Here is a 13800-nt window from a genome sequence, read left to right as displayed (position 1 = left end):
AGGGTATTTCCCCCCCGGGGGGGGGGGGGGGGGGGGGGGGGGGGGGGCGCGGGGGGGGGGGGGGGGGGGGGGGGGGGGGGGGGGGGGGGGAGGAGGAGTAGTTCCCGGCAAATATGTTCTCCAGTACAAAGAACTAAACCAGAGTAATAAATGCTTTACAGTATGCTTTCCACCCAGTCTCTCTCAAGTACTAACTCTATTGCTGTGGGGAGACAGAAGCTGAATTAGTTATTTTATCTGCAAATATCTATTAAAATGATCTCACCTATACTGTGATGACCATGCCTTTGATTTCCTGCATTCCTGCTCTGTAGAAGCACTGAAATTGCTTCACTGATTATATAAGAAGACTAAAAAGACTGGACTGCAAATCAGGAAGAAATTCAGGTGCTTAAGCATCAGTATGATGTTTAGATGCCTATTTTAGAGATCAACTGACCTCCAGCACCAATGATCTTGTTTAACTCCTGTGTTATATCTAATAGTCCTGTAAGGATGTTTTGTATTTCAGCTATATAGGGCATTTAAAATAGAACTTTATGCTTGTGTTGAGACCCAAATTACTTCCTTATGTTATTAATATAAGTAGATCATATGAAATCTATCACATACACTTTAGGCATAATGAGAATCTGATCTGTCTTTCCGCTGACTCTAGGTAATTGAATTTATTCTCTTCAACTCTCAGAGATGGATTTTACTGCATTTTCTGTATTCTTTTATAAGACCGGGGTAGCAATAGGTAGCTTTTGAGATAGGACTTTAGTTGGGTATGTGGAGCTTGGGGGAATGCTTTATGAAAAAATTACCTACCTACTGAAAACCTTATCATAAAGGTCATGTCACACACAGTGGTAGTTGATTAAAAGGATTAGTAGGCCATACATCTCTCACCACATAGGTCTGCAGAAGCAATAAAAATATGTTACTGTTAAGTAGCTTTCATCTCTCTTGACAACAAGTAATCAGGCCTTCACCCACTTTTTAGACTTAAGACTTTCACATTCAGAAGAAGAAAACCTCATAAGAATTTAAGTTAAGAAATGGAAAATACAGAAACATTTTTGCAGAAGAGGATTTGGGGGAAATATGAGTATGGAAGTTCAGTAGACCAAGGGCAGCAGTGAGTAATATAGTGATATTATATGGTTTATATAATCCATTGTTCTTGAATTTTTTTAAAATAATAACTGTGATCTATGATCTTTCTATAGAACTTTTCATCTTTGAAATGTGCTAATTAATCCTCAGAACAGTAATAGGTATAATTAAAAACAGAAGATTAGTTCAGTTTTTTGATACCTTGTTTGAAATTATGATAGGGTTGTTGGAAGATATGGGATTTGATTGGGAAGAGATATGGTGTTTCAGATATGTTACCAACATAAATATGATAGCGGAAAAGTACAAGAGTAAATCAGTTTGTGAGGGAATATTAGAAGAAAGAGAAGCAAGTGGATATCAGCATGCCGGTGGGGCAAAGAATCGCTGTGGCCTACAAAATGGTTGAGATCCCTATCTCTGGAGGTCATCTGGTCCGACCCCCCTGCTCAAGCAGGGCTACCTAGGGCCAATTGCTTGGGACCATGTCCAGGTGGCTGTTGATTATGTCCAAGAATGGAGTCTCTAACACCTCTGTGGGCAGTCTATGCCAGTGCTCAGTCACCCTCAAAGTGAAAAAGTGTTCCCTTGCATTGGGATGGAAATTCCCATGTTCCCGTTACCTCTTGTCCCGTCATTGGGCACCACTGAAAAGAGACTGGCTCCGTCTTCTTTACACCTTCACTTTAGATATCTATACTCATTGAGGAGATACCCCCTGGGCCTTGTCTTCTCCAGGTTGAACAGTCCCAGGTCTCTCAGCCTTTCCTTATAGGACAGATGCTCTCGTCCCTTAGTGCCCCTTCACTGGACATTATCCAGTATGTCCATGTCTCTCTTGTACTGGGGAGCCCAGAACTGGACACAGCACTCCAAGTGTGGCCTCACCAGTGCTGAGTGGAGGGGGAGAATCACCTCCCTCCTCCTGCTGCCGAAACTTTGTCTAATGCAGCCCAGATACCTTTAGCCCTTCTTTGCCACAACAGCACATGGCTGCCTTATCTTCAGCTGAGTGTCTACCAAGACCCCCACGGGACCCTTTCTGGAGAGCTGCTTTCCAACTGGTCAACCCCCAGCATGTACTGGTGCACAGGGTTGTTCCTCCCCGGGTGTAGGACTTGGCACTTCCTTTTGTTGAATTTCATGAGGTCCTTGTCATCCTGTTTCTCCAGCCTCTCAAGGGCCTTCTGGATGGCAGCATGGCCCTCTGGTGTATTAGCCGCTCCTCCCAGTTTCGTATCATTGGCATCCTTGCTCAGGGTGCACTCTGCCCCATCATTAATGAAGATGCTGAACAGGATTAGGCCCAGTACTGGCCCCTGGAATAAAATGGAGATGTTAATTGAATTGGTTAGAAGCTATAAAAACTGTGAGATCAGCCTTTTGTTTGCTGTTGAAAGCAGCTGATAGTCTTGACCAGGTAAAGGTTATTTATGACCTTCTATTCTTCCTCTGTTACCTTTTGATTTTTACCTTTTCCACATCCCTTCATCTCCTGCTTTTCCCAGGTCCTGCCGCTCTGCCTGCCTCAAGCTCATGCTTTGTTTTTCTGTATGTGATTTGACAGGTCATCATTCAGTGAATAAGTATTGATAAACCAAACAAAAAGCCGTATATAAGCTTAACATTGCTTTTGTACAAAAAATATTTTGTATTTTCAGACACAACTCGACCTCCAAAGAAAGATGAAGAAAATGGGAAAAATTACTACTTTGTATCACATGACCAAATGATGCAAGATATATCAAACAATGAATATTTGGAATATGGCAGCCATGAGGATGCAATGTATGGGACAAAACTGGAAACAATACGAAAGATCCATGAGCAGGGACTAATTGCAATACTTGATGTAGAACCTCAGGTAATTAATTAGGAGTACATGAAAATGGGACTTACCACAAATACTTCAACCGTATTTTATTGAGATATATTTATTGTTATTGATAAAAGATAAGTAATGCATACAGTAATGTGAAACAAAAGTCCCTGGAACACCAAGGTATCAGTCTGTGAAGCAGAATTCTGGTATCATCTGGTTAGAAGAGCACACAGCAGAAACAAATACGTAGTTTAGCTTGCTATGCAACCACTGGCGCTTTAAAATCTACTTAACATGTAATTTTTTACTATATTAGCCTTATGTCCAGTGAAATGTATCAAAACAAGTGATTGTCATTGCCTGCCAGGAGTGATATTTCAATATTTTGAAAAATTTATCTCTGATGCTGTGTTAGAGGGTAATCTTGTTCCTAACTGTGGCTCTTGGCTCCATATCACTATTGAACACTGTCAGAAATGTTTGTGGTCAATCACCGATATTGATCTTGTTTGCACAGTGACCAGATCAGTGTTGTTACTTTATAAACTCCTTCCTGTGTTGCGGTATTATACTTTTTAGAAGCAGGCAGGAAGGAAAATCAGGCTCTGAAGAAACACTAATAGTTTGTTTATTCATTATATAAAATCTTCAGTAGAGACTTCTGATACGTTTCCTTAGAAACATCCATGTGGTCATAGCTTTCAGTTCACGATGATGTGTTTATATGTTTTGTTAAATGGAACAACATGAATATGGACAAACATGGTGTTTATATTATTCTAGCAGATTGAAGGAAGTGGGAGGAAAGACAAATTAAAATTGTGACCAGTGTTGCCTATTTAAATTCACTGTCTTATTTCTTTTTGTGAATCGATTCAAGATCTTCAAATTCTTTAAGAATTTTGTAACAGAAATAAGATACTTGACTAAGTTATTTAGGACAGTTCACATAGTATGCTGGTGTGGTGGTGTTCTGAAAAAATAAAATCCCACATTTAACTGTTTTCAGGGAGAGCAGCATTTATAGTTAGTTCAAACGGAGCAGCTGTTAAAAGCAAACTCTTGATAAACCTTTTTGACTCGCATTATTCAGAAGCATTACAATTCTCTTAAGCCATTTTAATCTGTGTTTACATTTGGTAACAACCACATCTGCTACACTTCCTCCAGCATGTGTGTAGCAAGCCTTTTTCTTAACCAGCTTCCTCATGCATCCATCTCAGCTCATTAAGGCCAGCCTGTTTGTAGACTCATTCCAAGTTATCTTGCACTGCTTGCCTGTTTCCCCGTGGGTACTTTTAGTTATGTGAGTTTTCTTGACTTTCCCATGTGGGATTTATCTCTTGCTTGGAGGAGGTTGGCATAGATGATATATATAGGTGGGGTTCAAACAGCAGAGATGAAAACCTCTTTAGCTTTGGAAGAGGATGGATTGTGAGGTTTTGTTTGGGTTTTCTTTTTATTTAAAAAAAAAAAACACTTTGGAGAAGATGGGAAACAGGAGTGAAAAAAGACTGACCTTTAGTAGTTTTACTTTATCTTGTCCATCCATTTGAGTCCAGCTGAAGTATGTTTACTTGCTGTCCTGTGCTTCAGTCTAGCTTGGATCTGTACCAAAGTTTCACATGTGGCAGCTCTGTGTGTCACTCAGTAAATTATGAGTAAGTCAACTTTTTAATGAAAACTCTTTTCCATAGGTTTGGTTCAGGGGATTGGTGCTTTATTTACTGCATTAGTGCTATGTTCGCTTTTTAAAAACTTCAAACCTCTCACATCACATTTTCATTTGTTTCAGAAAATAATAATAAAATGTTGATAGGTGGACAAAAAATGATATTCTAATACATTTTTATTCTAAAATACAGTTGGCTCTTTTCTGTATTTATGGCATGACTGATTTTTTTTACCTGGTATTAATCATTCAGTTTTAATGCACAGAATTCTGCACTCTTTGAAACTGTATGGGAAGAGCCTCTCTGAAAATGCTAAAGCATTTTCTTGAGAACCCACTTTAATTAAGGAAAAATAAATTATTTTACCACCAAAAATGTAAACTAATGCAAAAATTTAAGTGTCTGTGTTACTAAGGTCTTGACTCCAGATCAGTTTATGAACAAGTACCACGATTTGTAAGTCATGTTTTTGTATCTTTTGCTTGTGTGACTAAAATTATTTCACATTGATTGTTGGGGGATTCTTCTAAAGTATCTGATTTTTTTTCACTTAGGCATTGAAGGTCCTGAGAACTGCAGAGTTTGCTCCTTTTGTTGTTTTTATTGCTGCACCTACGATTACCCCAGGCATTAATGAGGTATGGCATGTTGCAATCTAATGTCCTATGAGAGACAGAATTAAGGATGAGATTCCAATACACAGATAGGATTCTTTAATTGTTTCCTTGTCTATAAATGGAGAGGCAGAAAGACAGTTGCATGGCAGCACTATTAAGTTGATTGAGATATATTTATTGTTTATTAAATGATTTTTCTAATTCAAAATTTGAACTTGAAGGATCCACATGATGTATTGTAAAATTGTGTATTCTTTTATTTCATTCTCTACCTTAGCTCAAAGACCCATTTCCAAATCCTTGACAAATCATTAGCACAAATTGCTTAATTCTGAGCTGCAATGCTAACACTAGATTGACTCTGGCCTGAACTGAAGAAATGGATGTGTGTGACTGTGCTGTCATCCTACCTTTATCTTTTAGTATCTTTTCTATGCAGCAAATATATATCAGGAGTAGGCTTATTAATTTCAAAGACTGTTCTCTAAAAATTGGAGGCTTTGACCAAAGGGGTTATTGCTTGTGGAATAATGTTAAGTATTCACAGAGATCCAAATCCTGAATTTCCTACTTAGTTTTTATAGAGTATACGTGCTGCAGATTGCTACTGATTTTAAAAATTATATCAAGCAATTCTGGATTTAGCTCACAACAGGGCAAACCATATTTATACAAACACTTTATCTGCTCAGCCTTTTTTAAACCATGATATTAAGGTATTTTATCAATTGGATTTGACCATGAATCTGTTCCAAATCTCCTAGATGTCTCCTTGATCACGCAAAAATAAAGTCAGAAGTACTGTCATAAGTATGAAACTATGACATCACTGCAGAGGCTTGCAGGAAAATAAGGAACAAGAAGAACATATTTAAATGCAAATACCCTGAATGATTATTAAAATAGCAAGTGGAGAGTGAAAAATGCTGGCCTCGAGCTGCAATTTTAGTGGCAGCTGAGGCATTCTACTAGTTCACTGTTGCTGAAGGGAGCAATTCTCTCTAACTTGCTTCTGGGACATGTCCTACCGGTCTCCACTGGCCATGGCACTTACCAGATCCTTTAGGGAGCTACTTCAGCTCTAAATGGGATTTTTGTCAGTTTTCAAGCAGCTCACAAAGGCTCTGACAAGCGCCAATGCCAGAACAAGCAGTGAAAGCATATAGCCAGGAAGAGAGATGGGAGAGGGAAGAAGGATCTTTTAACTTTCACAGTAGTAAGTTATATCATTTCACTGTGTCTTATGGACCCATGTTCTAACTGGTAAATGTCACATGAGTGTACAGACAAAGATATCTCAGAACATCTTAATTTGCAATGTCAGTGAAGTGACAGTTTGTCTGACTGCAGGTGTTAGCATATGCTGTAAATCAGTATGATCTAGAGAAAATACTTAAATTTTGTATTCTATACTGAATTTGCCTTCATGCAAGAAAATGGCATGGCATCACTTAAAAAACAGAATTGTTCTTAGGATGTGCCAGCCAAGCATTATGCTTACAGCAGTGCTCAGGCAGCCATGTACCCTGCACAATTATGTAATTGCCTGGGTTTGTTGCTTCCATACCCGTGTCTCAGCTCCCACATAGTCTTCCTTGACCCCACTCATCTGCCAGTGGTATTTAACTTTTAATCTTCCAGCTGTAGGATATAATATAGAGATGTTTGGGACAGTTCATATGAGGGAGAACATGCTTTCCGTGGTACACTAGGAAGAGGACAGGAATGTACCTTTTATAGTAGTGGTGAGGAAATATTTGTTCATGCCAAAGAAACATTAGTAGAAGTGTTATGTTCTAAATATTTGCATTCATGCTGTTAAGACTGTGTCTTTATTTTAAGCTCTTGTGACTAAAGTCTCTGTACATGCAGGATTTCACTCAGGCATATGAATTGCTGAACTGTGGCCACACTTACAAAGCATGCTAATTTATGAATCAATTAAACTTAAGAGAAGGGAGGGGTGGGAAATGGTAATAGCAACGGACCTTACCCAAATACAGGATCCTATTTTACAGGGTTTACTGGGCTGCATGGAGATACGCAAATTATGTCTGTGTGTCAGCAAGCAAGGCAGCAAACAAGGGTGGAGAGTGTGTGTTTCATATTTCCCATTCATGCTTCCTTTTTGAAAGGTTCATTTGCATAATGAGTATCCCTTTCTGTTTATCCTCTTATCCTGCTTTGTTTATTTTACTTATGCTTTTTGAGAACACTTCTGTAAATGACTGTCCTTTTTTTTCCCCCCTTATGTTTTCTTAAATTTCATCTTTGCTTTTCTTTTCATTTTCCTGCACTCGTACTAATTGTACATAGCTGCCAAAATGGTGCAGAAAATTGCCTGTAAGTACCAGCTAGGGGCTGACAAGGTAGTCCTGATTATTTCAGTAGTTTTAGAATGTAGATATGCTCGCTCCCATTCAGCGTTACTTTCACCACTGGAATAAAAATTTAATGCAATAATGACTTCCCATATCTGTGCTAAATTTATCTGCTAGTAAAAAGAAACTAGAGAGTAAAAGTTCTACTCCTACGGCTGTACATCGGAACTTTGTGGTAAAATTGGTGCAGAGGCCTGATCTTAAAACTATCTCCCTTGAGGCGCTTTAGCCTATCATAGACCACACAAAATATCTCGATAATCAAGGACCACACAGCAAGAGTTAGGAGACAAAATACTGTGCCTTCCAACTGAATGAAACAATGCACTGTGAGCAATTCTGCAAAGCACAAAACCAATTTAAGTCGTATAGGAAATGTCCCAGAGTGTAACCACCTGTCTGATCACAAAGGAAACTTAAATCAGACTATTGCTGTGCTAAAACAGAGAGAGGAGAGAGCATATCAGGAAACATCAGAGTAGTTCCTCTTTCCTCCAGCTGTTTTCTACCTTCCGTTGCCCAGACAAGAGCAAAGAGGAGTTTTGCAGGCTCCACTTTTTTGATCTAAATCTTTATTGAGCCATGTGTAAATCTTGATTGAGCCAAATTCTTCTGAATTTTAGCTATGCTTCCTCCCTTCCTACAGCCAAAGAATAAAAGGAATTTTTCTGAAGCATTTTGCAGTCCACCAGCTGTTTAAATTAAGGAAAATTTCTTTCTGTTGGAGCAAAATTGGCCAAGGCCTGATGATGTGTTTATACATTGTTCAGGGCCTTAGAAGGGAATATGAGTAATTTGTTAGGTTGTGCTTTGACTGTCACAAGTGGCAGCTATTGTAGGCTGTAAGGCCAAAAACAACCAGTCCTCAGAGACCGAAGATATCACTGGTGGCCATTGTGCACATGGGAGAGATTTTGTTGATAAAAAACATGTTTCATTCCTTTGTGTCACAGCTGTAGTGGTGAAGGAGAGAAGAGCAGGAAAATGAACTGAATTCCAGTGGTCAGGAAAGAGAAGTCTATTTCAGTAATGGACATATTGCAGCTAAACCCACATAAAATGCCTGTTGCGTACGAGCCTGAAGCTGTGGCCATTTGTCTGTCTGCAGCTGGCTGAACGTCTTGAAAAAATAGCTTCTTTCTTGACACTATTGAGAGCACAACTGCTGAAGAACATTATTCTTGAAGAATAACCTGGGATGTTCACTATTCAAAATCTAATTACCAAATTTTAGAGAAATTGAGAGGAACTTACTATTGCGAAAATTTTGCGGAAGCGTTAGCTTCAAAGATGAATTTTAGCATTTAAGGCTTACAGACACATAGGAAACACTTAGCCAAGTCTGACGTGGTTTTGAATGTACAGATAGATACTCTGTCACAAACACAGGTGAAATTTGGTCCCAGAATAAAACAAAAATCAAGAACTGTAATCTCTTTTCTTTTTTCAGAACTTGAGAAAGTTTGCCCCTATTTGAAAACTGCTGCAGTGGCCTATCCCAAACTTATTACTGCCCCTACAAGTATAAGAAAAGAAGTAATATTTTACATTTCCAAAAGGCTAGAAAATTTAATTATTCCAAAATACAACCCACTTTGATCCCAGTAAAGTTGGATCTAGGAAAGCAAAGTCAGAAAAGTATTAAAATCTAATGAACTTTTGAAACTCCTAATTTTGTGACATCTGTGCGTGCAAGCTAAATATTAGTATTCATTCTTCTCTATCTACCAGTTAGGGTTTTTTTAAGATGAGATAGCTGTAAGTTTTTCGAATTTTTATTGTCAGTCACAATACAATGGATGTTCCACAAAAATAATTAATATTAGTATTGATCCATATTTTCCAATTTTTTAATAGCATAAATTAAATTTGCATGCACTGGTATTTTCTACAAAAGTTCCAGGCGTAGCTGGCGATGCATAATGGTCCATATAAGGAGCATCCATTGTACAGAAGCACATACGAGGTGTACTTGTCTGACTTTGAATGAAATTTGTAGTGATTATCAAATGAAGGTGACACAACCCCCGCCCTCATTTGAGGCCACAGCTTCATGAGAGAAGCAGAACTGTAACTTTGGTACAGAACTTCTCCTCCAGAAGTGGCTGGTTTCATAGCTACAGGGGAAGGAGAACTGTCTCAGGGCAGGTTGTTCCCTTCAGAGGACCTGAAAGCCGCTGTTCCACAGCTATTTGGCACTGTAATTACAAATACTGGTGAAGTTTAAACAGAAAAAAAGGGGACGGGGAGAGTCTCTTTATTAGCTGGATAAAATTCTGTCCCCAGAATAATTTCTTGTGAAAACAGCTGTAGGCACTGTATCTGTATTTCCTGCAGCCTAAAATCCTGTTGTAATAAAGCGTGTCCCAGTTGATTGGTCAAGGAGGGTGACCCTATAGATACTCCAGACAAGCAGGAGTCCATACTGTTCATATGTAATTTTGCCCCATATCCACCCCAAACCTGTGGGGCAGGAAGGACTTGATCCTGTGGCTATCTCAAGATTCCTGAAAGCAGCAAATGATTTATTTTTTTTAATATAGGGGAATTTTCAGGAAGAGAATTGAAACTTACAATTGCTGCAGAGCCCTAGGAAGAAACAGTTCCGTTTCCCCGTAAGGCAGACCTCACTAACAAAGCCCATTGCTCCACACAAAGCAGGGCACCCACAAAGTAGGATGCACTTGTTTCTGTAAGGACATTAACACGAAGCCACCGAGAGCACCAGTCTGCTGTTGCTGGCCCTTGAGTGCATGGTTCATCTTCATGATCTCACACTAAAAGATGCTGAAAATGGCATGCTCTGAAATAGGAACCGCAGAGTAATGTGGTGAGAACTTCCTTGTCAGTAAATGATTATTAAAGGAAGTAGACCCAGCAGACTGATGTTGAACAGAAAACATGACCGAAACCGTGAACAGCTGATACCTGACAATATACTCTCTCCTGTTTCTCGTGTTCTTACCTGGACATAGGCCCAGTAGCTCGTATTTGTGCACTTGTTAACGTTTTGTTCACATATGGTCTCCGTTGCTCATGTCTGTGCTGCTTTTCTAAGCTTCCATCCTCTGCCTTGTTTTTTTAATGCTAGACTTGTGCTTTGTCTGAAGTAATGTCAATAACTGAGTGCTGTTTGAGTGTCAGCTTCAAGAGGGAAATTGTGCCATCTCTCCCGTGTGGTTTCTGTAGATGTAGGTGGGGGATCAAAACCACCGAGGCCTCCCTAAGGCTTTTTTGCTCGTTTCCTTCTCTGTAAGTAACTGCTAGAAAGCTGTTGTAGAGGGGTATGAAAGGATCCAACTTCTTTCTCTCTCCCATTTTCTTTTCTGACCGCTGAACAGGATGAATCTCTTCAGCGCCTGCAGAAGGAGTCTGAAATCTTACAGAGAACATATGCACACTACTTTGACCTAACAATTATCAACAATGAAATTGATGAAACTATCAGGCACCTGGAGGAAGCCATCGAGCTTGTGTGTACAGCCTCACAGTGGGTCCCGGTCTCCTGGGTCTACTAGACCGGTCACGAGAGAATTGAAAAAAAGAAAAAAAATCTGTCATTACTGGGAACCACCTCATACATGGAAAACCTCTTCGTTACTGACCTTGTGTCAACAGGTCTTGGCCCCTAGAGACTACCTAGATGTAGTGTGACCTAAATTTATAATTATTGTCATGTCTGAATAGATAGGAGGAGGGGGAAAAACAAATTAAACACTAATTTAAAGAGACAGTATCTTTTTTTTTTAATCATTTCTCCTAAACTTTAATAAAATGTATCTTTAAATATATGTATTATTCAGTCCTTTGGAATGTTATATTTTTGGAAATCATAGCTTTTTATTTCAAGGGCCCCTAAAAACTGCACAAAATAGATGCTGCTTTCTATAATCTATTTTAATAGTAATAATAATATGATTCTGTTACCTTAACTTGGGGGTGGAACACTACATTCTTTTTAGAGTCTGATTTTATGAATTGGAATACTTTGCTTTCCTTTATTTATTTGAAATAATTAGTCTAGTGGTTACGAAACAAATTCATAAATTTTAAAGGCCTTTCTTTGCTTTTTTTTTTTCTAGGATAGTATTTTTAAGTACTTTTGTGTAACATCCAGATAATGTGATACTGTCTCTTTGAAGAACTCTGTAAAACTTTTAGAAATTTGAAATTGGGTCTTGACTCTTAATGCATGTGGACAGTCGCAAGCGTTCATGCCGTTGGTGTATCTGTGTTGAAAAAAAACCTGTAATCTACAGCAAAGTACATTCCGTTCATGGGAACACGTACCCAAGGGAATAAAGTAAAATATTATTCTGACTAAGTTGTAAACCTATGCACATCCCTTGCATTTTGGGCAACTTTATAAAAAAAAAAAAAACCAACTGATTTTTATTAATAATAATCATGTAGTGAAATGTGTTTGTAATTTTGTCTCAATTTAATTTGTTGTAAGGTGGGAGGGGGCAATTACTGGTTTCACCATTTCAGATCTGTGTTGTCTGAGAGTATTAACGTTTTAATTAAGTTTAAGCAAAGAAATGCTGATTTTTAATATGTATGTAATTGTTAAAAAATGCACACATTTTAAAAGAAAATACTGTGCAATGAAGAAACCAGTTTAGGCATTGCGATAAACTGACTATTCCAAAAGACTCATCTACAACAGCCCTGTAAATTCCTTTAAAAATGGTAATTGACTCTACAGTCTGACCAATTTTTTTTATTTTAAATATACTTCCTTTTATGTGTTCAACAATTAAATGCTTTTGGGTCTCCTTCATTTCATTGCAGGGAGTTTGAAGAACAAACCAGTGACTCTTGCAGTGAGAAAAGGTTTCTTGAAGTCTGTTCCAGGAGCTCTGCTTCACCTGTAAGAGCACAGGTTGAATGAATTTAGAATTAGCTCAGAGCTAAGAAAGGAAAATTTAACCATGTGCTGACTCAGTGTTGTGTTTCCTTTCTTGGTGCTTGCACTGACCCAGGTGGCTTATATTATTTTTTTTCTGGAAATGGTTAAGAGAAGTGAGCATTGCCACCAAGAGGTGTTCCTTAAAATTATTTATTTTGAAAGCTCAGTTGGCTGTTCTGTTGTATAGTATGGATTTTAGTGTTTATATTAAAATAATACAGTGTTCTCAAAGGATTTATCCTCAAAGTTGAACTATCAGCTGTAATTGATCTGTGGGCTGTTCCAGTTGTTTGGCAACACTGCACGTGTAATCGGAAAAGGTTCTTACAGTCAAACCTTTATGGTTGGGGGAATTACCATAAAGTTCATAGGTTGCTAATTTTCTCCAGCCTACTCCTGCTGCAGGTCGGGTGGTCAAATCTCTGTCCTTCTTGTAAAATCCTTGGACGAAATCTCGGTCCAGCCAGGTCAGGCAGGGTGATTATTCACACGACATTCCCAGCACAGCTCCCAGCCTCTTAATCCATCTCTTTGCCCCACCTGCTGAACACACTTATGCTACAGCTGGAATCACAGTTCAGTGACTGTGTCCCAAAACAAGTACCGTAACCCGCTCCCTCGAGTCTGTAGTTTGTGGAGTGTTGGAAAACAGCTGATGGGAATCCATATGGGCCTCGCATAAGCAAGCCAGGGAGCAAGAGGGAACCTATTGGAGTAGTAGTAGATGCTCATCTGTTCTGAATTTAGCCCCTGTAAAAGGGGGTAGGTACAAATTGTGAACTATTTAGTGAGTAAGAGGTAATTTTTCAAGTAGTTGGGCCGTGTCATTCTAGTCCTGGATGAAGCTTAGCAGGTGTTCCTGTAGATCAGCTCTTGCAATGCGACTGTTACACACTAGCTGAGCCCATCGAAGTGACAGGTTCGTTCACTCTCAAAACTACCTCTTTTCCCAGTAAAGCACAAAGATGAGAAGACCTACTGAAAATCAAGCAGTGGAGTGTTTCTGATGTTAGAAATACAAACTTCTTCTCTGGTAAGCGTTGGTATCTGACTTCAGTGGCACATTATTCGTCTCAAATGTTTATGACATTAAACAGGTAAAGTAATTTTCATAATTCAGGTATAATCCACCATAAATGTTTTGACTACACACTTTTCACTCTGTTATTGTGACTTTCTTGGAGTTTCTGTGTATCCAACCTGTAAGGATAGAAAATCCATAAGGCCCAATGAAGGTGCTTCTGCCTTATGTAGATGACAGTAAGTAGTGATTTAATGTAATTAATATGCTTGT

General features: G+C 38.8%; 1 protein-coding gene across 16 annotated transcripts in view; it reads left to right on the top strand.

Moving 5' to 3' along the window:
• Positions 1–12358, top strand: part of CASK (calcium/calmodulin-dependent serine protein kinase (MAGUK family)) — a 186898-nt gene extending 174540 nt beyond the window's left edge. For 11 of the 16 annotated variants that reach the window (XM_014938119.1, XM_014938118.1, XM_014938114.1 and 8 more), the window contains 3 exons: positions 2763–2965; positions 5151–5234; positions 10936–12023. In XM_014938119.1, coding sequence (XP_014793605.1) covers positions 2763–2965; positions 5151–5234; positions 10936–11112 — 464 coding nt within the window. In that variant the 3' untranslated portion in view covers positions 11113–12023. Of the gene's footprint in view, positions 1–2762; positions 2966–5150; positions 5235–10935 lie in introns of all 16 variants that reach the window. The other 5 variants (XM_014938109.1, XM_014938108.1, XM_014938104.1 and 2 more) reach the window with 2 other exon arrangements.
• The last annotated feature ends 1442 nt before the right edge of the window (positions 12359–13800 follow it).

This window comes from Calidris pugnax, unplaced genomic scaffold (genome assembly GCF_001431845.1).
Source record: "Calidris pugnax isolate Ruff unplaced genomic scaffold, ASM143184v1 scaffold25, whole genome shotgun sequence".
NCBI classification, from domain to species: domain Eukaryota; kingdom Metazoa; phylum Chordata; class Aves; order Charadriiformes; family Scolopacidae; genus Calidris; species Calidris pugnax.
The sequence above is the reverse complement of the archived record's forward strand: the minus strand, read 5'-3'. Positions and strand labels throughout refer to the sequence as shown.